The sequence below is a fragment of the Portunus trituberculatus genome, chromosome 44 (assembly GCF_017591435.1).
Source record: "Portunus trituberculatus isolate SZX2019 chromosome 44, ASM1759143v1, whole genome shotgun sequence".
Lineage (NCBI taxonomy): Eukaryota > Metazoa > Arthropoda > Malacostraca > Decapoda > Portunidae > Portunus > Portunus trituberculatus.
The window spans coordinates 15713748-15729684 of record NC_059298.1 but is presented as its reverse complement, the minus strand read 5'-3'; the positions used below and the strand labels follow the sequence as shown (position 1 = coordinate 15729684).

The window sequence follows — 15937 nt, the reverse complement described above, 5'->3', positions numbered from 1 at the left end:
GTGACATTTGACATTTGTTATGCTCTATGCCGAAGTTTCTTTGAGTCGGAGAAATAAAGTGAGCCTGTGAACTCCAACTCTCGTGGTCACATCTCGGGTCACAGGCATACATATTCGCCATCGTTGTCCTCGTATGTTGTCACTGTTTCCTTTTTTGGGACTTGTCTTTTTTAACGAAACTCTAAACTTCCATTATCAAGTACAATGCCATCCCCAATCTGGCTTTACTGACACTTACCCGCCCCTCATATTGTTCTGCTTCGCGTTCTGGCCGAGACCTTTGGGAACCATACAAGTTAACGTTATGGAGTGACGCGACGCCTACAAAAATTTAAAGAAGCACAGGGACAAAATATTCGGAGGCTGTCAAGGAAAGAGCGAAATTTTGGCACCTGCTCAGAAGTAGAAGAGGAAAAGAAGTAAAAAAAAAAAAAGAGCTGTCTTTGTTCTAGCTGCCATACAGTGAGAGAAGGAGAACACTGATGAAGGCTGCCACGAAGCACTCTCCCCACCCGAAGCTGACTCGAGGAAATAAGGCAGAGTGGAATAGCAATATGAATCTTTAATGGAGGGTTAATGACCAGCACTTGTTACTCTGTACTAGACAGTCAACAGCAACTTCAGGAAAGAGGATTTCCTAGATGCATTTTGAAATATTGCACTATACTACAAATGCGTGTAAGTTCTTAATTATAATTAGAAGTCCAAATACTGATCTAGTCGATTTTTTTTTCTACCTTTATAATTGTTGTTCTATTGTCAACGTTGCACGTGAGTGTCAAATGCTGACAATCCCCAACTGCAAAAAGTTTATTCCCTTTAGCCAGTTACGTTTAGAACATGTCGTGTCATTCACATCACCTCGCATTGTTCCTTGTGAAATGCTGGATGGAATTACCTCGTTAGGTCCTTTCTTTTATATATCTTTCATTTATCGATCATCTTTTAAGTATTCTTCCGTATTAAAACCAACGAACCTTTTGAATATTTTTAACCACGTCTTTCATATCACCTCCCATCATTCACTTTGAGAGGCTGGATGATTTTAGATTATGAAGTTCATTCTTCATAGGATATATATTTTTTTCAGTCTGTCTACTGGTCTGTCATCAAACTCTTCATGAAAGCAATAAAGGAAGTCAAATAATTCACATAAACGGACGAACTCATATTACGAAAACCACATTATGAATTAATAAACTTGTTATCTTCAAGGTATTTCACTGTACCATTAACTTGAGTGAGAGGGGAGGAAGAACAAAAAAGAGGAGGAGGAAAAGAAGATAAAGAAGAGTAAAACGAAATGGGGTATGAAGAGGAAGGAAAGAAGAGCCGGATTAGGGCGTGCGGTGGGTGGATGTGGGCGTGGAACAGCATGAGGATGTGAGCGATAGTGGGCGGCGAGGCGAGGCTTCTGTGCCGTGAGTGCGACCCACACACCACCGGCCTGGCGCGGCGCGTGACGACTGCTGCAGGGAGGGAGTGTTTCCTGGTCACCACCGCGCCATTGAGGGCCACTCCATCACTTCCTCTTGTATTGTTCACTCTTCTCTCTGTACCTGTGTGTGTGTGTGTGTGTGTGTGTGTGTGTGTGTGTGTGTGTGTGTGTGTGTGTGTGCTTTCTTTGTGTCTTTGTATATTTTTGGCCTCTCTCTCTCTCTCTCTCTCTCTCTCTCTCTCTCTCTCTCTCTCTCTCTCTCTCTCTCTCTCTCTCTCTCTCTCTCTCTCTCTCTCTCTCTCTCTCTCTCTCTCTCTCTCTCTCTCTCTCTCTCTCTCTATATCTATCTATCTATCTATCTATCTATCTATCTCTTATTGTTTTCCTCTTTTCGAGAAGCAGGAGGCATAGTGCAATTGTGATAGATTTTTAAGGCACTACTACTACTACTACTACTACTACTACTACTACTACTACTACTACTACTACTACGAACACCACCACCACCACCACTACTACTACTACTACTACTACTACTACTACTACTACTACTACTACTACCACCACCACCACCACCACCACCACTACTACTACTACTGCTACTGCTACTACTACTACCACCACCACCACTACCACTACTACTACTACTACTACTACTACTACTACTACTACTACTACTACTACTACTACTACTACTACTACTACTACTACTACTACTACTACTACTACTACTACTACTAGTTGCACTGACCCTCTTTCGTCCAATTATTTTTTTTTTTAACGAATATTACTCTATATGCTTTTGTTCCTCCATGTCTACAACCTAAGTGCGTGTATCTGTAGCTTTGTTAATCCACCACTAAGCTGTATGAAGAGCCCTCCATTCCTGCTTCCTTTCACGTGACGCTTCTTTGTCTATAACCTTCAGAAATTGGTGTATTTTATATTTCCTCTACTCCCTCCATTTCTCTATCTTTCTCCTTCCGTCTCTCCTTCTTTACCATCTCGTTTGTCTCTTCGTTCCTCTTTCTTTTCCCTTCACCCTTCCGTTTTCTTTCTTCTTGTGCTTCTTGCTCGCTTCCTGTCTACCCTTTTTTTTCAATGTCAGTTTCTTTGTCTTCTACGAGTCTCCTTCCGTTGGTCGTTGTTAATTTTGGTTATTTTGTGAGATAAGGATATTTTTAAAGCATTATATTCTTTTTATTCTTGTTTTTCGTTTCCTCTCTCTCTCTCTCTCTCTCTCTCTCTCTCTCTCTCTCTCTCTCTCTCTCTCTCTCTCCTTCCTCTAAAAACGCTCTTCGTGGCATTAAATTTCGATAATCGCTCTAAGTTTTATAAGAAAATGTTCAGCGGCGCGGTGTTCCTTTCTTTATATATGCACTAAGTATGAGCAAACATTTTCTGCTTCTTTCCTGCTACGAACAGGTGGCGGCCGAAACAATATGTATTTTTTCTGGGTAGTGTTCAGTGATGTGCTGCATATATTTTTTTTCTTTCTTTTCTTTTTGTTTTGGTCGCGAAATTAACGGAAATACATTGTTTATACTGTGTGTGTGTGTGTGTGTGTGTGTGTGTGTGTGTGTGTGTGTGTGTGTGTGTGTGTGCGTGTGTGTGCGTGTGTGTGTGTTTCCATTAAGAACGGCAGCTATCATGGCACCTAACGTAATGGTAGTGGTTGTTATGTGGCTTATTTGTATCCTGCTAGCAACCTTCTGTACCGGATGTGGCTGGAAACATTAGAGAGAGAGAGAGAGAGAGAGAGAGAGAGAGAGAGAGAGAGAGAGAGAGAGAGAGAGAGAGAGAGAGAGACTGCCTACCTTAATTTTGGCTTTGTTTTATTTTTTCTTTCATTAATCTCTATAATTTTCCATCCCAGTTACGTACAAATTGCTCCCTCGCTCTGATTGTAACTTCCTCCCCTTCCCTTAGTTCCGTTTGTTCAGTGTGTCAATTGCGCCATTCGTCTACAAAACAAGAAGAGGAAGATGAGTTTATACAAGGCATTAACTCGTATACAAATAAATGTTGGTACGAGGTAGACATTTATTTGTTATATTCGCCGCTCAGTAGGACGGGCGTTGCTACATTTTCATTTACCTCCATCGACTGGGGTTAAAAATATTTTGGTGCCTCTTTTAGCGGCCTTTTAGCGACCTTTCAGCACGTAATTTGTTTGCCTCAGACTCATATTAGGTATCTCTCTCTCTCTCTCTCTCTCTCTCTCTCTCTCTCTCTCTCTCTCTCTCTCTCTCTCTCATTCCTTCCCTTGCGATTTTTTCGTTTTTTCTCTCTCTATTCCTCTCTTTCTCGCTCTTTGTTTTCACTCCCCATTTTCTCTCTTAAGTCAGTGAAGCTCCTCCTGTGTTTATCTCCCATGCATGCCGTGACGGTCCCCTACAAGAGAGGAGGAGAAGGAGGCGTGCCCTGCCTAACGCCCATACTCACCATCACACTAACAGATGAGCCGCGGGTCCTCCCTCCTCAGATATGGTAGTCTTCCCCCCGGCGGGCGTCCCACTCTCTAATAGCTGTCATCAACGAAAACGTTCCTCGGGTGCTTCCACAGAAACTGGGGATCCACAGGGCAGACTCGAGCAGATGTGTGGCCCGAGGGATTCTATGCCTTCCTTAATTCTTTCTCTCTTAGCTTTCCTCATTCCCTCCCCTCGTTTTCTCTCACCCACATTTAAGTCACCTGCAAGATAAATTTCGTTATGTTACTTGGTTTGTATGTTTTCTTTTAATAGTCTGAGGCATTTATTTGACATCATTGCTAACTCTTAGGGTATCCGCAACTTTTGGAGTATTTTGTGTTACCTGAGTAGGGAAAATAGTGAGCACATATATCAAAGTTAAATATTGTAATACTGGACTGATCCATCATCATAGTGAGTCATAAATCATCGTAAATCGCCATGTTGTGGTGTAAGCGATTCGTGTACCTGGCAATGAAACTTACGTGCTTGCATTCTAATCGAGCTGAGATCCGATGACACATTCTCCATGCAATAATGCATCATGCCCCGAGGAGGGCTGAACGCAAACACCCGTAGGGGACAACGTAGAGGAGGTAAACTGTAATAGTTATTCCCACAAGCCATGTGATTTGCGGAGCTGTTTGTTTTGCCTTCTACAGAGATGCTCCTTTGTGTTTGTGTGGCTTTGTGTATGGTTTACTTTTAATACTGCTGAGGATCGTAATGGGAGCGACACCACAGATCAGCAAAGAAAAACCATAAACAGCATTCGGCTTGCAGGCCGCACGGTAGACACTGATTTGCAGCCAATTTGCTGATTTATTGAAGTGAGCAAGGGTTTTTCTGAGCGTTTTTTGTGAATTTGTTAGAAATAAGATTCAACTCTCAATTCTGTATGACAATAATTTCTTTCTGTTTGAAGCTAAAATTCAATTCCATCTAATTTAATCACAAATAGGTGTATAATACAGAAACGATGGTATTTATTGCTAAGTAACTTGGAGTTTTATTTTAGAATATACAATTACAAAAATACATTTTTTTTCTTTTACCAACAAATCTAGCAGACATTTTTGTTTAGTAAGCGTCTACAAATATTGTGCATGTTTCTGCTAAGTTACTATAGGTTCTCAAATTTTAGAATATTTTCTGAGAGAGAGAGAGAGAGAGAGAGAGAGAGAGAGAGAGAGAGAGAGAGAGAGAGAGAGAGAGAGAGAGAGAGAGAGAGAGAGAGAGAGAGAGAGAGAGAGAGAGAGAGAGAGAGAGAGAGAGAGAGACAGACAGACAGACAGACAGACAGAGAGAGAGAGAGAGAGAGAGAGAGAGAGAGAGAGAGAGAGAGCGGAAAAGGAAGAGGCGGAGAGGTGATAGGTGGTGATGGGGAGTCACTGTGGTGTGTGCGTGCTGACATCTGCCATGAAGCCCCAGCACGGCACCACGGTCTTGAAAATTGGTGAAAATTGGTCTAATTTCTTATCTACCTACACGTCGATCCCAGACTCTTCATGGCGTGGGAAGCTGAGAGCGACCTGTGTGCCTCAAGCAGGCTATGCTCTGCCAACCATAACACGTGCTCACGCACACGCAGGCACGGAAGCACGCACACACAGGCACGGAAGCATGTACTCACACACACACACACACACACACACACACACACACACACACACACACACACACACACACACACACACACACACACACACACACACACACACACACAGTAGGCAAAAGACTACTGTGCTGACAGATAACATCATGCAAGCCTCGGAAATTTGATATAAGAGATAAAAATATATGGAGAATTATAAAAGAAAATTTTAAGAATAGTTACTTAAGGAACTAATTGCCGGAGAATATATAACTCAAAGCTTGTAGTAACAGCTGTTTAGGCTTGATAATGGAGGTGGAAGACTGGTTATCATTATCTGAATTGGTGTTAACAAGACAGGAAAAGGAAATTAGCCATATGAATTACACATTGCAGCGTTATACTTGTAATATAATTCTGTGATGGATAAAGACAATTTTTCATAGAAAGGAGCGGAACTTTAGGAACGGCGATCAAAGTGAACTACAAACTTTTTTTTGTTATTGCTTTGTAAGCGAATGAACGAAACTAAAACACTGGAGAATTATAGGATTAGGATTAGTTTTGGAATACACAAACATATGTTACAAGTTAATACTTACCGAGGTTCAACTAAAACTAAAGTAAAATAATTAGTTGGACGTAATAAACAAAATCACAAATAGAAACAATAAAAGTGGATAAATCAAAAGGAACTACATGTGATGCTAAATTTCTCTTTTGTTCTTATTAACAACAAAAGTTTGGTGACAAAAAAAGGATTGATATTTCACAGCGGGGATTCCAAAAGAATGTTTAAAAGAAAAATAATGAAAGCCGGAAGTGCCAAGCCGAGTGGTCTGGTGCGGCATGGCCACCAGTACGGGCCAGACATGTGAAGAAGCAACTTTCAAGGAGGATTTAGAAGGAAGAATAAGTTATTGAATTAGGAAATGTTAACTCCATCATTTCTACTTGACTGGAGAAAGTATGTCTACAAAAGCTGTAATAACTGCTAATCAGTGAAAATTTTATTGATTTGAATTTGACTCTCTCTCTCTCTCTCTCTCTCTCTCTCTCTCTCTCTCTCTCTCTCTCTCTCTCTCTCTCTCTCTCTCTCTCTCTCTCTCTCTCTCTCTCTCTCTCTCTCTCTCTCTCTCTCTCTCTCTATATATATATATATATATATATATATATATATATATATATATATATATATATATATATATATATATATATACATAAAATCTTACAGTACTCTTTGCTATCAATGCAAAGGTTTCAGCAGTACCACATCTGTGCACTGGTGGCTGCTGAGTCCTGCCTTGAGTCAGAAATGAGTGAATGAAGTGAATCAGGTGTCATGGCCAGTGGTTAGTGGCACTGTAGTAATTGCTATTCAATGTGAACATATTTGGTACCCAGTTGGTCTGATCTCGTTAGTGTTCATGTATGATCATCTTCGCTAACCGTCTATAAATTTCGTTGAGTTAGTCAGTGCCTGGCGGTGTAAATATCTTCGTATTACATCGGCTTCTTCATTTAGCTGACGAATGTTATAAATTCAGTATGTGGTCGACAGTGTATTATTCCTCTAATTTTACTTCCTCATACCGATCCCAATTTTCTTTAAGCGAGAGTGGTTCCTATGGAATTGTAGGATTATAGCTTTTGTGTTATTTTCAGTCGTCATCCAACAGAGAGAAATAGGCGAAACAAAGTGTGTGTGATATTTATTAGTGGTGGAGAAAATATGAATATTGGAAACACGTTCTTCTAATCTTTTACACCGCTGTTTCTCTCGAGAATGCGCACACACACACACACACACACACACACACACACACACACACACACACACACACACACACACACACACACACACACACACACACACACACACACATTATTATCATTATTTGAGCCCGGTAGCTCAGTGGTTAGAGCGCTGGCTTCACAAGCCAGAGGACCGGGGTTGGATTCTCTCTCTCTCTCTCTCTCTCTCTCTCTCTCTCTCTCTCTCCATAAGGCGTGATGTTCCCGCATCCTGATGTAGCAGTGAATCTTTCCCTGCTGTCCTCGGGAGGGGCATGGGGCTGGTGGAGGTGGTGGGGCGGGGAGGGGTGGCGGGGAGCTCAGTGACGGTTCTCACGGGGTGGGGTTGAGTCTCGGGGGCCGTCGGACGAGTGAAATGTCAACACACAGGCGAATGTAACCCTCACAATAGCAGCTAATGGACGGAGCTGGGGTGCCGAGCCGTACACCGCTTCACTCTTGTCCCCACACTTTCCTCACAGATTACCCGCGACTCATACTAGCGCGGGAATGACGAGAGATATTGAAGTAAGCCGTCAGTAGTACCGAGAGATGAACGAAGTAAGCGAGGAAGCAGCGCGTGGTGAATTTTGAAGTCATTGAAAATCTGCACCAGGCAACCTCCGTCCATTTAGAGAGAATAATTGGGCGTTCAGCAGTGGAGTGGGGGATACATTTGAAAACTGTGCAGCCTCCTATCACTCCATAATTGCTTCCTTGTACAGTAACGGCTGTTAGAAAAGTAATCTGAAGAAAGAGAGAGAGAGAGAGAGAGAGAGAGAGAGAGAGAGAGAGAGAGTGTGTGTGTGTGTGTGTCAAACCATTCCACGCGGATTAAGATTGGTACATACAATTTCAATCTGAGGGCTTTATTACAGTCATTGAAGATTATTTGAGCGGATTATGTTCAAAACTGTTAACCTTTCGTAACGACCCGAGCCAGGCACAATGGAGCTGGTGAAATATTTGTGGGGGCGCCGCTGCCTCCCCATTGACAGCGCCACAATTAGAGGGGACTGTCGAGGGTCACTTCCAACTACTTAACTTCCATTAACAAAATATGAAGACGGAGATAATTTGGAGTGGCCGAGTGAAGTGCATGGTGGGAGAAGGAGGAAGAGGAAGAGGAGGACGGGGAAAGGGAAAATAGGAAGAACAGTGAGAGAAAAGAAGAGGAAGAAAGGGAGCATAGGGGAGATAGAATGACGGAAGAAGTAAGAGAGAGAGAGAGAGAGAGAGATGGAGTGGGGAAGGCTGTGGGGAGCGGGTGATGGGAGCGTTCCTCAGATTATCCGTGTCCAGATTGACTAAATAAACTTCACACTCACATCAACAAAAGCGCCACAACACAATCGCGTCCCAGGGAGAGGTGAGGGCTGGCCGGGGAGAGCCTCGCTGAGCCTCCCTGAGCCCCACCGAGACTTCTAGGATTAGGAAACCATCTACCGACCTAGACGCAGATAACTCTCAGGACATTATAAGCTCCTTTGAAAAGAAGTACAAGGGGAGGAAGGCAGGCTACCCACTATAAGCCTGCTACTTCAATACAAGGTTACGATAGTGGCTTCTGATCGCAAAGTACGTATCGGTGAAGCTGCGCGGCATTTGAAGCTCCTGCCGTAGTTTTAAATTGCCGGATATATTTACAAGGGTCTTTGTAAACAGGGGAATACTGAGCAGCTCTTCCCGGCAGGAGAATTTCCTTTAGAATAGATTAATTACAAGCTGTCATGGCGGGAGGGCAGGAGGGCTGGAGGGACGGAGGCGGCTTTGGAGGGGCCACAGACAGATCCGCCTTCAGTATTAAATTGATGTTATTTGCTCACATCTTTGGCTCAAGAAAATGTTGATACAAATTTGTCCGAAGCTGCTATTGAATATATATTTAGGTACATAGAGAGAGAGAGAGAGAGAGAGAGAGAGAGAGAGAGAGAGAGAGAGAGAGAGAGAGAGAGAGAGAGATGGGTAAATAAACAAACACGCACACACACACACACACACACACACACACACACACACACACACACACACACACACACACACACACACACACACACAATTACATAACCCCTAAAGAGACATCAGCAGCGTGCAGCCTCATGAGCTAGTTAAATTTTCGCTCCTACCATCTTCTCTCATGATGCACAAGACTTGGGTCACACTGAGGTGGTGATGGTGGTGGCGGGAATGGTGGCTTTAGTGGTGACGGTGGTGAAGGTGGTAGCGGCTATGGTGATCAAGGTAGTGGCGGTGGGATGGCGGAGTTTTGTGTGACTTCCCGAGAGAGTCCATGGGCGATGCTGCAACAATGGCAGGGCAGCGACTCACCTGTAATTACGCTATTATGGGTAATCACCGGCGATCAGAGGGGCAGCATGGTGGATGTGACCCCTCCTCCTCCTCCTCCTCCTCCTCCTCCTTCTCCTTCTCCTTCTCCTCCTCCTCCTCCTCCTCATCTCTCCAACCTTTCACCATCCCTTCTCTCTCTCTCTCTCCCTCTCTCACTCCTTAAGTCCTTTCCTCACCCTTTACTCCTTACTTCACCCCCATACTCCTCCATCACTCCTTCTTTCGTATTCCCTTCCTCCTCGTTCACTTCTTTCGCTCCCTTTACTTATACTGCGTTCATTCCCTCCTCCTTTATCCCTCGTTTTTTCATTGTTTTGTCTTGTTTTGCATACCTTATCTCTTTCTTATTCATTTATTTTTTTACTGTTTTCTTTATTCTTCGTAATCTTCCCTTTATCCTTCCTCCTTCTCCCTCCATCGTTCTCTCATTCATTCCTAGACTCATTATCCTACACCTGCGTCCTTTAATCCTTTTTGTCCTCGCCTTGTGTGTTCGTCCCTGCACTCCTTCCGTCACCTGTCGTCCGGCCCTTCCCTCCCCCTCGTCTCTCCCTCCCCGCCATGCATTCCTCCCATGTCCACTGTATAAACAGTCTGCCCACACTCACTCACTGCTTCTTTTGTTTGCTTTGTTGGATTAACTTTAAGGTATTTCTATCTTACTTTTATGTTTCCTCAATGTAATATTACGAAGAGCTTGGCTGGTACCTCATGCATGTTCCAGCCTCGCTCCGCCTGCCACTTACATTATGTTTTTTTTATTAGTTTTGGCAGCGGCTTCATTTTGAGGTCGCTATTTCCAGTGGGGTTAACGACCCTTTTCCTTTCCATGGAGTTTGTTTTCTTCTCTAAATTCAGTTTTATTGTTGTAGGAAAGAACATAAGAAAAGAGGGAAACTGCAAGAGGCTGTCAGGCCTATACGTGGCAGTCCCTGTGTGATTAAAGCTACTTAATTCCATCTATCATCCCCAGGGAGACAGACAGGCAGTCAGACGACAGACAGACAGACAGACAGACAGACAGACAGAAAATTAACAGTAGCAACAACAGCAAAAGTTACAACAACAACAACAACTATAACAATAATAATAATAATAATAATAATAATAATAATAATAATAATAATAATAATAATGATAATAACAATAATAATAACAATAATAATGATAATTAATATATGGCGGTAATTCCTTTCTTGATAATTTTTAGATATGCCACATCGTAACACTCCATTGTTGTTCTTGTTATTGTTGTTGTTGCTGTTGCTTCTCTCCATCAGTATAAAACCAGTTAAGCGGCATGGAAGAGTAAAAAAAAAATAAATAAACAAACTAAAAAAAAAAAAACTGATCAATTGTTATTTTCCCATTATTTTGCTTCACACACCAATAAAACATCAATAAACCGGAAACTCCTGCAACCATATGTTCGTGCGTCCTCTATACTCATCTCCCCTCACGCTCCTGCACGCTCCCCGTCAATACTCCACGCCTCGCTCCCCAGACAGTCCCCCCTCTTCCCCAGCAGCTGCCACTTCTCGCGGTCTCGCCTAGCTGCTTTTCCCCCGTCCCCCACGCCTCCAAGTACACGCATCGCCTTATTTATATACTACCTCCTCTAGACACCTCGTTCTAAAATACTTCGCCCACACACTCTTCGTCTTATTATACCGCCACTCCCTCCCATCACTTCTCCTCTTGTATAATGCTTTCCTCTCACATGCTGTCTTATTTAGTACTTACCTCCTCACTTCCCATCTTCCCAACGTGTCAGTATTTTATCCAGTCATTGTCGTCTGTACAGCATCACACACACACACACACACACACACGCGCACATACATGCACGTACACGCATTCGCACATGGGAAGGGTAGGAGAGAGGGAAGTAATGTTAGTCGTGTGGTGTTTAGCGATTAGAATCTTTGCCTTGTATGCATCGTGGCCTCCCTTGTCACTTCTTTCTCTTCATTCAGTTAAGTGGGTTCGTTGCGAGGTAGTTTTATTAGGTAAGTGCTGATATTCCTGCCGTGTGTGTGTGTGTGTGTGTGTGTGTGTGTGTGTGTGTGTGTGTGTGTGTGTGTGTTCTCATTCCTTCCTGTTCTCCCAGTTTGCCTGCCTGTGCCTCACCATGCCTCCCCCTTCTCCCCTACCTCATCATGCGTGCTCCTTAGTGCTGCCCTCACACCCATTGCTCTTCCCCCTTCCCGGTCACCGTCGCTATTCTCCCATCTCCCCCATCACCGCCACACGCAGCACCCTCACTCCCCACCCTCACTTCTCGCGTCACAAATCCTTCTACGCGTACATTTCCACTTCGCCTCCTCCGCCTGATCCCTTCCTCCACCACCCACTCCATACTCGTTCCTCTCCTCCCACTCCCACCAAACCCATACCTTCGTGCCCTGCCCTTCCTCTCCACCTCTCCCCCTCCTTCCCCTTCCCTCTCACCTGCCCCTTCCCCCCGCCGGGCAGTGGGCAGCCTGAGCCGCGGGTCCGCCATGAGAAATGGATGTCTAACAAACGTGTAATTTAGTGAATTATTCCGCCATTTCTCACGTAGGCCTATCGCTGAGCCGCCGCTGATTTATTGCCGCGGCGGGAAAAGAATTTTTCATCCCCAGAAACTTTGGCTTTGTGCTCAAGGGGTTCACCGCCCCCCACTACACCTCCCCTCTCCAATACCAACCCCCATCCTTACCCCTTACCCCTGTCAGTGGAATGGGTTACGTAGGGGTTATGTAGGTAAGATGGAGGTGAGTGCGATGGTGTGATAGGGCATGGAGAGGCTCTGGTGGTGGTGGTGGTGTTGGTGGTGTTAGTGGTGTTGGTTAGTGGTGCTGGTAATTAACACTGCGGTGGCGTGGGCTGGTAACAGGGTACATATGTGAAGAGTGGGTGATGTGGGTGATAGCGTAACCTGTGGGTGGGTGAGGGTGTATGGCAGTGGCGTTGGTGTGGGTGGAACGAGGGACCTCAAGTAGTGGTGTTCGGATGAGATAACAAAAGGAAGAGAAAAAATTGAGAAAGTAAAGACTGTAGATACCAGGTTTACAGCAGCAGAGAGAGGAATGCTTGAGTTGATAGTGTTGTTGTTGTTGTTGCTGCTGCTGCTGCTCCTGCTATTACTTCTGCTGTTGCTCCTGCTGCTGCACTTTTTTTCTATTTTCATCCTCTTCTTACCCTCCTCCTCATTCTTCTGTTTTCCCTCCTTCACTTTCTCCTCTATCTCCTACTTCACCTTCTTCTCCCTCTTCTTCTTCATTATATTCTCGTTAATGTTACTAATCTTCGTGTCTACCGTTGCTGCTTTTACAACACTGCTGACAAGGACGGGGAGTGAGGAAGGGGCAGGGGAAGGGACGGGGTAGTGGAGGAGAGTGGAGAGGGCAGGCACACGCGGGAAGGAGGAGGAAAAGTAAGAAGAAGGTAAGTAGGGAACGTAAAGTACTTGATGAAGAGTAATTTTTCCCTCGTGGCTGTGTGTTTAAAGAAGGTCTTGTATATAGAATAGAGTTTGACTGTTTGAGGTTCATTCTTGTGTGTGTGTGTGTGTGTGTGTGTGTGTGTGTGTGTGTGTGTGTGTGTGTGTGTGTGTGTGTGTGTGTGTGTTTCCCTTTCTTTTCCATCTTTTCTCTCAGTAGTAGAGGGAATATTAGAAGTGCTAAAAACTGTATAATTGTAAGAAATGGTAGTAGTAGTAGTAATAGTAGCATTAGTAGTAGTAGTAGTAGTAGTAGTAGTGGTGGTGGTGGTAGTAGTGGTGGCGTTAGCAGTACTGGTGACAAGGATGATATGGTGATAATACTACAATAGCAAGTGTGTTAGAAAAGTAATTTGTAGTACTGAAATTTACTACATACTATATTACTACTACCACTTGCCTCATTAACACCCAGACTCACAAACTCCACTTCATCTCCACGCAGCTCGTCCTCTCTACCGCCCGTGACGCAGTTTTTCCAGTTTTCTGTAAAGTTTTCACAGATAGAGCGAATACCTCATATCCCAGGGACGCCACGAGAGTTCCCGCACCCTGCCACTTCACAGCCCAAGCCCAGTGATCAGTAGCCCCCGCGTGAGCAAACTATAGGACTGAGGCTAAGGGAGTGGAGCAGCGAGTCTTCAATCTGCACCTTACCGTAGTGGCTTACGACTCACTCCGCAAGGGAATAGTAACTAAAATTGAGCCTTCGCTGTGTTTTGCGTCTTGTCGGTTAGTCTGATAACAACTTTAGGTCACTTCGTCTGGCGGAGTAAAATAATACGTTCTTTGAGAGGAGTGTTAGTTGTTCGTCTGTTTTGTTTTCTTTGATGCGAAACAAAACGAAACGAAAAAGAATATATAAACAAGAATAGTTAAGTAAGTAAATAGAAGGCATCTCGTGTTTAGCCGCACCTCACGACACTGTAATCAAAGCAGCATTTACCTGATGAATGTGTCAATATGAGCAAAAATCAACACTTGCATCATAATGTTTGAAAATTTTTGTCACGTCTTGTCTGGCTTACCGAGGAGAATGAGCGGCTTGTTGAATTAAGTCTATTCATGTGTAAAAATCCGTTATTTCTCATGTTTGTTTGCCACAATAGTAACCACGCACAGACACACGGCAAGCGACCAGTCACGTAACCTCACCGGGGTCATGAAAGCAATTAACACGCAACCATTTGAATGAATGCACACTCTTATCAGTGTTCTTGTCTGGCCTGAAGGGACCAACGAGTTCTCATTAAGCTTACCGGCAGTGCTGCACCACCAGACAACAATACTGGCTTAACACGAAACAAATTAGGCATCTGAATTACCCTATATAGAATCAAGAATGTTTTTGCGTTCACGTGATTTTCTTTTCATTTTTTTTCTTTATTTTTTTTATTCCTTTTCCTTTCTTTCATGTGTGTGTGAAGTTGCCTGGTGTGTCGAGTGTTCTCTTGAGTGATCACCACCGCTTCCTCGCGTTTCGTCTCAGAATTTTTGGATCATGAGCACACGATATTCGAACTTATGTGATTCTAGATTGCTATCCTTTTTTTTTTTATTACACACACACACACACACACTCTCTCTCTCTCTCTCTCTCTCTCTCTCTCTCTCTCTCTCTCTCTCTCTCTCTCTCTCTCTCTCTCTCTCTCTCTCTCTCTCTCTCTCTCTCTCCTCCTCCTCCTCCTCCTCCTCCTCCTCCTCCTCCTCCTCCTCCTCCTCCTCCTCCTCCTCCTTCTTCTTCTTCTTCTTCTTCTTCTTCTCCTCCTCCTCTTCTATGAACTTCCGCATTTCTTCAACGTTCAATTTTCGATTCGTTCCTGCTGCAGCCTCGACCCATCCCCCCCCCTCCAATCCCGCCTACCCTCTTTCTGCCGGCCTCCCTCCTCCACACCAGGAATAATATCTCGTTAAGGCTCCTTGGGTCTTTACCTGTGGGTTCTGAAAGTGTGTGTGGGTGGGAAGGGGTTGGATATTGTTGTGGGTTTCGCGCGCCGTTCTCTAGAAATAGTTCATTTTGATTTTTTTTTTTTTTTTTTTTTTTGTATATATAGAAGCGTGCATGACCTTACCCTTTCATGATCTGGTTGGTCTTTCCGAGTCCCGTGAAGGCAAAGCACCGCATCATGATTTTTTGCGCATTCTTTCTTTTATTTCCAGGTTTGATTGGCAGATTGTTACGTAGTCTCGGCCCTGCGTACTGCTTTCCTGCTTTCTTGATATCACTGTATGTCGTCAATCTCTTGCTATCCTTCCCTATCCAATCCACCCTGCTCTGGCATTCCTTGTCCTTACTTCTAATGTTTTTCCCATGCCATCTCTTCTATCTAACTCACCTCTCCACTTTAGTTGCTAATTTTTATTTCTTTCCTTCTCTTACCATTTTCCAACATCGTTATCTTTTATTAGTCACTCTCCTCTAACACCTGTCGTTCATTGGTTTATAATCCTTTGCACACGCTCGCGCTCTCCCTTCCCTATTTATGTGATTTACGTGTTTTTGTTCCCTTCCAAATGCCTCTAAGTCCTTACCCCTTTGAGAATGAGCGTTGTTTACCCTTGTTTACCGTTTCCTTTTTCAACCTCCTTAACTAATTACGTAACCGCCTTGACTGGGCTGTTTTGTTGTGCTATTTGTTACACCTCAGCGTCCTCAGTGACGTCACAACTCGTCCGCGCATTGTGTGTGGCAGCGTGCCTCTCTCGGGGACGAAAGAGTTCGAAGCTTCTGAATCTCTCAAGCTCTAGGTGTAGGTCTACACTATTGGCATGGTTAGATACACAAGCTGCTAGAGTATCTAACC

General features: G+C 44.0%; 1 protein-coding gene across 1 annotated transcript; it reads left to right on the top strand.

Annotated features, from left to right (window-relative positions):
• Nucleotides 1-11780: 11780 nt before the first annotated feature.
• LOC123518731 (vegetative cell wall protein gp1-like) lies at nucleotides 11781-13742 on the top strand. The gene is made up of 2 exons (XM_045279733.1): nucleotides 11781-12176; nucleotides 13662-13742. The coding sequence occupies exons 1-2, from the start codon at nucleotides 11781-11783 to the stop codon at nucleotides 13740-13742; spliced, it is 477 nt and encodes a 158-aa protein (XP_045135668.1).
• Nucleotides 13743-15937: the final 2195 nt, after the last annotated feature.

What these genes read in the sequence shown, in the direction of transcription:
- LOC123518731 (XM_045279733.1), top strand. Translation starts at nt 11,781, where the DNA reads ATGCCTCCCCCTTCTCCCCTACCTCATCATGCGTGCTCCTTAGTGCTG. An exon ending in AATGGATGTCTAACAAACGT is followed by an intron (nt 12,177 to 13,661) that starts GTAATTTAGTGA and finishes CTCATATCCCAG; the next exon opens with GGACGCCACGAGAGTTCCCG.